The 8,309-nt window shown below is 47.9% G+C and overlaps 1 protein-coding gene across 1 annotated transcript in view; it reads left to right on the top strand.

Moving 5' to 3' along the window:
- Nucleotides 1-3,348: 3,348 nt before the first annotated feature.
- The window catches only part of IGF2R (insulin like growth factor 2 receptor), a 95,533-nt gene continuing 90,572 nt past the window's right edge, over nucleotides 3,349-8,309 (top strand). Inside the window, exon 1 of the mRNA XM_032338554.1 lies at nucleotides 3,349-3,756. Within this exon, the coding sequence (XP_032194445.1) occupies nucleotides 3,608-3,756 (149 nt within the window). The 5' untranslated portion in view covers nucleotides 3,349-3,607. The remainder of the gene's footprint in view (nucleotides 3,757-8,309) is intronic.

Here is an 8,309-nt window from a genome sequence, read left to right as displayed (position 1 = left end):
CCACTTCTGATAAGATTGGACTGAGCCCACCCAACTATCTATATCTACAAGGATTATATATATATATTTTTAAGATTTTTATTTATTTATTTGACAGAGATCACAAATAGGCAGAGAGGCAGACAGAGAGAGAGGGGGAAGCAGGCTCCCAGCTGAGCAAGGAGCCCGATGCGGGGCTCGATCCCAGGACCCTGAGATCACGACCTGAGCCGAAGGCAGAGGCTTAACCCAATGAACCACCCAGGCGCCCCAAGGATTATATTTTTAAATAAGGTCACATTCTGGAATGATGGCAGTTAAGACTTCGACATATCCTTTCAGGGCACATAATTCAACCCATAACATGGGGTCTTGAGCTACCATCTTGGAGTTTGTATTTTCTAAAAGGTTTGTTGCAAAATTTAAGCGAAATACAGGAGAGTTATGCTCTATGCCATTTGAAGTTAGAGTTTCTGATATACAGTTTATATTCAAGTTTTTCCAATTACCCCAAATGTCCCTCATGTCTTCCTTTTTTGGGGTCCAGTCTCCAACTAAGGGTCACACATTGCATTTTGTTGTCTTGCCTTTTTAGTCTCCTTTAATTCAGGACAGTGGTCCTCAAACCTTTGTGTATGTGAAAATCTGCTGGAGAGCTTATTAAAACAATTTTCTGGGGCCCATCACTGAAGATTTTGAGTCAATGGGTCAGAGTGGGACCCATGGATTGGCATTTCTAACAAAGGAAAGCTGTGTCAAAACTGCTGGCCCAAGGACCACACTTTTGTGAACCACTGATCCAGAACTGGGATTGGAAAACTTTTTCTGTAGAAGGCCAGGTGGTAGAATAGGTTTTGTGGGCTCTGTTGCAAACACTCACTGCAATTATAGGAAGAACAGCCATAGACAATACATAAACAAATGGGTATGGCTATATTCCAATAAAACTTTATTTACAAAGGAGCTCTCTAGCCAGATTCGGTCCTCAGTGTGTTGTTCATATCCCCGACTTGGGAGAGTACTTCTGCTTTTTTGGAGGGGGGTGCCTTACAGACCATTGACATTTAAAAAAAAAAAGTTTTATTTATTCATTCATTTGTTTGTTTATAGTATGAGCAGAGGGAGGGGCAGAGGGAGAGGAAGAGGGAGAATCTTAAGCACATTCCACAGGGAGAACAGAACCCAGCTCTGGGCTTGATCCCATGGCCCTGAGATCATGACCTGAACTGAAACCAAAAATCGGATGCTCAACTGCCTGAGGACCCAGGTGCCCTGAGCATTGACATTTTTTAAAATTGTGTATTCAGTTTTCTTGTAGAATGCTCCACAATATGGATCCAATTGTTTTATTCTGATTAGATTTAAATTAAACATCTTGATAAGAATATCATGTAAGTGATATTGTGTACTGTAGGGGAAAATTATGGGAGACTTTGAAACGGACCAAAATAATATCGAGCAACCTCAGTGGAAGGCTAGGCACCATCGAATGGCCCTTGCTGTGGTATCTGATTCTATGGGGTTTTGTGCCTTTCATTGCCTTCGAGCTATTTCAAAACTTGAGAGATTGTTGAATACTGTTGATAATATCTATGATTCTTGTCTTTAGAAATGCAAATTGTGTTCATTGAATATGCAATTGATTTTTGACTTATGGATATTGACCAATCCTTCATCTATTGGGCAACTTTGGCATTCCTGACTGCTTATAAGTGTGTTGGACTCTCTCTCTGGATTCCCCTTTGAGCCAGTTGTAACACGCTACTGGTTCTCATGTTAATTAATGAGTTAAATAATATCTTTAACACATGTTCATTTTACATCTGCATCTGAGTCATAATCATGCTCTTTTCAACATTAACTTTAGCAGTACTTTTCATTGCATCACTTTAGGAGGCAGAAAACATTATTTTTTCCAAATATTGGTGATAGTCATCCTAATCACTTGATTAAGGTGTTTCTAGCAGATCTTTCCCTTGTGAAGATATATTTCTCCTTTACTAGGGAAATACACTTTGAGGGTGATACTTTGAGACAAAGTGAATATTCTCCGGCTGTAACAGCTTTTCACCTGATGGTTTTGGTATCCCTTGAAGATCTTTGCCTGTATCAATTATAATAGAGGAGTTGCAAAATATGAACCCTTTCTAGATGCCCACAGTTGGACATCTGAGCTCTCCCCCTGAGCCACTACAGTGCTTTCTCTTCTTGGGTTATATTACTCTTTCAATAGCATGGTGACTAAGCGTGGGCTCAAAGCCGCGCTTCTTACTAGCTGCATGACTGGCAAGTTATTTAATCTCTCTCGCCTCAGTTTCCTTATCTGTAAAATAGGTGCAATAAAGGTACTTTTTCTTTTTATAGGGTCGTGTTAGGATTAAATGAGCTAAATGAAAGCACCAGAATGCTACTTCGCACACCATTACCCGCTCAAGAAATGTTAGCCTCTACTGGGTCATGATTATGTGTACGTATTTGCATCCCAGCTTTGCCACATCTTAAAGTGCTTTTGGATCAGTTAACGTCTCTGAGTGTGTTCCTCATTCATAACAAGGGTCCAATCTCGTGGTTTCCAGATTCATGCTTAAGTGCTAGCCAGTAGGGTTTGGCACAGAAAAACATGAAAGAAAAGATGAGCTGTCACCGCTGGGGTTAGTCTGTATCTTTTTATTTGCTCTTAGAGAAGGTACATTTTTTTGAACTCAACACTTCAGATTTCTTTTTACTTTCACACAGTGCGTAGCTCAGAGCGGTTCACAAAGTGTGGGCTCAACGGAGTATTGGAATAGAGGACTTAACGAAGCCCTGCTGGGTGGCACTCACTTCGCAGGCACGCCTTTGCCTCCTCCATCCTCCCCGGCCCCGCATCCGTCCTGCCTCCCTAACGTGGGAAGCCCAGACTGGGGAAATACTCCCAGGGAGGGTTGGGAGAGGCTGTGCCGGGCGAACGCGGGACCCCCGCGCGGGGCTCCAGGGCTGACTCCGCAGAGCAGGGAAAGTGCGTTCCCACTCCTCCAGGCTCCGAGGCGACGCGGCCGTGTGGTGGCACTCACGGCTCGGCACCAAGTCTGACCCCCTTATTTCCCCTCCCCGGCCGTGCGTCTGGGTGGAGGTACGGTAACTCGAGGTTGGGACGCGCCCACACCGCGACCCAAAGCGTGCGCAGGGAGAAAGCGAGGCCGGGGTCGGTCCCCGCCGAGGGCAGCCGCGGGGACTCAGGCCCGGGCCACGCACCTGCGCCCCGCTCCCCGCGGCGCCGCTTCCTGCCCCGCGCGTGCCGCGCTCACGTGACCGGGCCTGGGCGGAGCCTGGGCGGGCGGGGATCACCTGAACAAGGGAGTCATGTGAGCGGGGCGGGGGAGGGGGCGGGGCCAAGCGCGGTCACGTGACGCTGTTCCGGGGCCGCTGCTGCTGCTGCTGCTGCTGCTGCCGCCGCCGCCGCCGCCGAGCCCAGCCGAGCCGCGCGCCCCTCGGGCTCCTGCACCGCTCCCGCTCCTCTCGTGCCCCTCTCCGCTTCTCCGCCTCCAGCTCAGCCTCCGCCCTGGCTGCACGACCATGTCCCGGCCGCGGCCCCCGGCAGCCGCGCGCCGCTAGCCCCGCGCTCGCCGCGCAGTCCGGGCCGGGCGCGATGGGGGCCGCCGTCGGCCGGGGCGCCCACCTGGGGCCCGCGCCCGCCGGCCGCCCGCTGCGCTCCCTCCTGCTGCTGCAGCTCCTGCTGCTCGTCTGGGCCCCGGGAGCCGCGCTGGCCCAGGGCGCCGAGTTCCCCGAGCTGTGCAGGTGGGTGGCCCGCCCGCCGGGGCGCAGGCTTCGCTCGCGGTGCCCGGGGCGCGCAGCTGGGCTGGGTTGGGGGCGGGGGCGCTCTGGGGAGAGGCTGGGCTCCCCGAGTCGCCTTCTGGGTTTGGGTTCCCCCGGCCCCGAGGGAAAGTTGCCCGCGTAGTGGCGAGGGATGAGAGACGGAGGGGTCGTGCGCGCGCGGGCGGGGGGCGCGGGGTACTCGCCGTCCTGGCGCTGGCCGGGGGGGCCGCTGCCTAGCCACTTGTGGCTGTCACTAAGTCCGGGGCGTCTTTGTGTGCGAGCAGCCGGCCGCCCGGACCCAGCCGGGTGTCACACTGCGGGCGCCCTCCGCCCAGCGCTTGCCCTCTCACAGCGGAGCGCCTGCGAAAGTTGGAGGACGCAGGAACTACAGCTTCGCTTTGTTCCCACTCCACGTTTTCCTCAAAGTTCACCAGCTGGTCTTTGGAGAGGGCCCTTAGTGTGGAAGGATCCCGCACGAGTGGCCTTAGAGTTGGGGGGGGTGGTTTCATTTGCTAATTGATTTCCTCCATGTAGGTTTTTCCTTTTCTCATTAAAGTAGCTTTTCTGCAGAAGGTGACTTTTTTTTTTTTTTTTGATCAAGGGACTGGAGGGTGGTCATCCTGTATTGGCTTTCAAGACTTTACCCTTCACATCTCCGAGCCTAACTTCCTGTCTAGTTGCTCACATGATGTCATTGTCTCCAGGGTGGATTATTCTAGTGGAGCCTTTTGCTCTGGGAATCATGATTGTATAATCGCCAGTCCCATAAAGGGCTGTTAGTATCCTACGCGGGCGAGGATGGGAGTCCCGGGGCTGGGGAACTGCCAGTTAGGAGAATTTTCTGACCAACCTTTTGTGGACTGTTTAGGATGATGGAGAAACCAACTTTTATTTATTTATTTATTTTTAAACTTTGGTAGAAGGAAGCAGGGCGAAGAGTTCGGAAAGACCAGTGAACGGGTGCTTCCAGGTTATATCTCAGAATGAAGTTGAGCCTGCTTTGAGCTGAACTTTGAGTTTGTGGTGGGGTTTACGGGATTCTTAGTTTTCCCTTGTATCAGATATGGTCTAATTTGTACCCCTGAGTTTAGAACTCGCAGATAACACTGTTCTAAGGAGACTGAGACTGAGCTCACAAAAGAAATTCTTTGCAAGGTCCGTGTTCTTTATTTCTTTTCCCTTTTTGCGGGGGGAGGCAGACTGGAGTGTTTACTGCACATTCGTTAATAGGTTAGTTGGCTGCTCTAAGATACATATTACACAGTAATGAGCATGGTACACGGAAAAGGGGGTCGACTTCTGCCAGGTCAAGCTGCAGCTAACATTTAAAGGAGGAGGTTTTGGAATAATGGCTGCTGCGACCAGTCCTGTTGGGAAGAAAGTAACTGGGCTAGTGGTCTCGAAGTCTTGGTCCTGTTAACAAATTGGAATTTATTTTTTAATAGTTAGGGTTAAAGTTGGTTTTGATTGCAGAAACATGTAAGTAGCTGATAGGGGTTGGGGGGGGGTTTAGTTTCACCGAAAGTGAGTCCTGTGAGTCCTCGAAGGGACTTGAATTTGAATCTGCATTTGTTAACCTCCTTTTTGAGTGGAACATGGCTTCTGGGTCCAGTAGAAAATGGCCTTTGTATCTTCAACTTCGCAAATGCTAGAGAGTGCTCTAGGGTGATATGCGTTGTTAGTGGGACAATTGTGTGCTCTGCAGTCCTAGAATATCTTCAAAGTTGGCGTGTTTGCTTTTTCTTCCAGATTTCCTTAGGACAGCAAATCTCCCCGTCCATTCAGGGGTGGGCTTGGACACATTTCTTTTCCGTGTCTGTTACTGCTCTGCGGTTTTGTGTTGAGACTTCTCCAGAGCTGTGCATAATCTCAACTTTAAACTCAATATTCCGCCAAATGAAATTCTTCCTATTTGTTCCTGTTTTAAGTGAATACCTTGGCTTAAATGCTTGTTAAGACATTTTTGGGGGGGGGAGTGTCAAAAATCTGTGTGTACTTTTATGAGATAACGCTGGCTAAAATTCTTAACTCTAGCTTATAGTTGGAGAACAGGAATGCAAGCTGATAATTTTTTAAATCCAGTATGAAAGGTTCTACTTAGTATCACCAAAGTGGGTTGTGTTAAGCTGTCTTTCTATTCTGTCTCTGGGAGTCCATTTGTCTGAAATGTGAACGACCCACCCAGATCCTCCCCAGAAGTATGAAAAGCAGACTGTACAAGTGTTATTTCTGTGTAGCTTCATCAAATGGCAGCAGGCCCCAGGTAGACATCGCAGTAGACACAAGGATCACATCCCAAATATTTGTAAATTGCTTGTTTGTAACACAGAACATACTTTTTTCCACCGAAAATTCTCTTGTTCGTTGTGGTTTGGCATCTAGGGCAGGCACCAGAAACCCGTCATCTGTGCCACAGTTTGTGGTGCCCAGACACTGTACATCTTTAACTAGCGCCCTGCTAGTAAATTGTCATTGTCTCTCAATAAAAGAGTTGGGTCCCAGGAAGCAACTTCTCTCTTACCCAGTTCTCTAGAACCAAAAAGGATACTTTCATCTGCGATCCCTTAGAATCTCAGGGAGGAAAGAGGAGGGAAGTTGAGTAGGCTTCAGGGCTGCCAGCAGGTCACCTGGTGAGGCCCCTGGGTGAGGGCAAAGCTGGGGGCCAGTTGTGGGCCTGCTGTCTTCTAGGGTAAGGAGGTGGCAGGGGTGTGGTTCCTGGTGCAGTTAGTTACTGGGAGGCATGAGGGAAACAGCGGAAAACTACTGGAGCAGCATTTGTGCTCATGGAGGAGAGAACAGGTCTCTGTGTGTTGTGCACTGAAAAGCAGGGGCAAGAAAGGCTATTTTCCCAAAGACATGGGCCTCTACCGAGTGCTTCACATGCCGCTTCTTAGAGCGCCTTAGTCGAATGTTTTCTAAGACTCGAGATGATTGCTGTGCCAGGTGAGCCCTGAGCTGGAGAAGAAGTTGGTGGATTCTTCATCATTCAGCTGTTTTGGGAGGTGGTGTGCTAGTGGAAAGAACGTGTTTCCTGAGGCCAGTGTGACTGGCTGTGGGTCTGGCATGGACAGAGGTCCCAGGGAAGGAGGAGTGTTAGTGCTGCTGAGGAATGTCTGGAGGTCAGTGGGGCTGGAACAGTGAAAGCAAGTGGTAGGAGGGCAGAAGCCAGGCCATGCCAAGTCATCAAAAGTCACCAAAGTGACCAACATGCTCTCTGCTCGTCTTTAGCCTTACTCATCACTGTGTGACTTACACTTTGGAAACTACCATTTTACATCATATATGGTAGATGAGTTTCCATTTTGTTTAGGTGTTAACATCCTAAGGGGTCCTAACAGTTTACACTAGTTATAAAATAATGCATTGGGCTGCTTGATTTAAGTAAAGTACTTTATAATTTATTCAGAACAAGTTTCCCCCCAATTGTTTGGGTACAAATGCTGGAAAGTTTTTATTATATTGAGAACAAGAGAATAATGAAGCCAGCTGGGAGTTGAGGTTGGTTTGGTTGCTGTCTCTAAGGAGATTTTTTTTTCCTGCAATTTTTCTGAAGGAACAATGCTTATATGCTTAATTTGGGCCACATGTTGAACCTGGACTACATCCATTTGTGTGTGCAATTTCTTGCAACAATAAGTGTGTGTAGAAGCCCAAGGTTGTTAATTATGGGTACATTAGATCTCATGCATTAATTCTTAGAACAGCATCCTGACGAATTCCTAGGAAACGAATTCTTGGAGGGATTTCACATCTTTTATCAGTGTTTCGTAGAAGGATTTTTGAAAGATGGGGTTGAGAAAAATAATTCATATGTTCTCATCTTTATTTTGATCTCAGCATGTAAAACTGTATCTTGCTGGTCAGAGGATTCATTAGGGTCTCAGAACGGGGACTTAGTGGTAGAAAGTAGCTCATTACTTTGGATGTAACATTCTTTTTCTTTTTTTCTTGACCCCGCCCCCCCGCCCCAGTTGTGGGGATCTATCTCTTGGTAATGCCCCCATTGGTCATTGACCGTGGATGAGAAGGTGGAAGTGGCTGAGATTGGGTATACCTATGGGTCCTTTGTGTCTTCCTCATAGCTGACTCCTGACCATTGAGGGATAGAAGCCTGAAATTACACCGATAGTGTCTCCTCATCTTTAATCCTTGCAAGGTGACGTAGGATTCATTTATTCCTCAGTAATTTCTTAAGCAGAGGGACAGTTGGGTGGGGCCAGAACCGAAATTGGAGCCACCACGAATGGAATGGCATGGTGTTGAAATCCCAGAGGACTGTGCTGGCCACGATTGCCCTCCCTAGGGAGGCAGCAACCATGCACACCATTCTCCAGTTATTTTTGTTAGTTTTAAATAATGTCATTTTAGTTTTGATTTTCTCTTTGATTTAAAAATAATTTGGGTGTTAAACTAGCTTTTGGCTATTATAAATAAAAAGCTGTTGAGTATTTGCACACAAGATTTTGCATAGACTTTCCTTTTTTTCTTAAGTAGATATGTGGGAGTGTCCGACTATTCGTTTTGTATTGCCCATT

This window comes from Mustela erminea, chromosome 4 (genome assembly GCF_009829155.1).
Source record: "Mustela erminea isolate mMusErm1 chromosome 4, mMusErm1.Pri, whole genome shotgun sequence".
In the NCBI taxonomy this organism is placed as follows: domain Eukaryota; kingdom Metazoa; phylum Chordata; class Mammalia; order Carnivora; family Mustelidae; genus Mustela; species Mustela erminea.
Note: the sequence above shows the minus strand (reverse complement) of the source record. Positions and strands in the feature narration are given on the sequence as shown.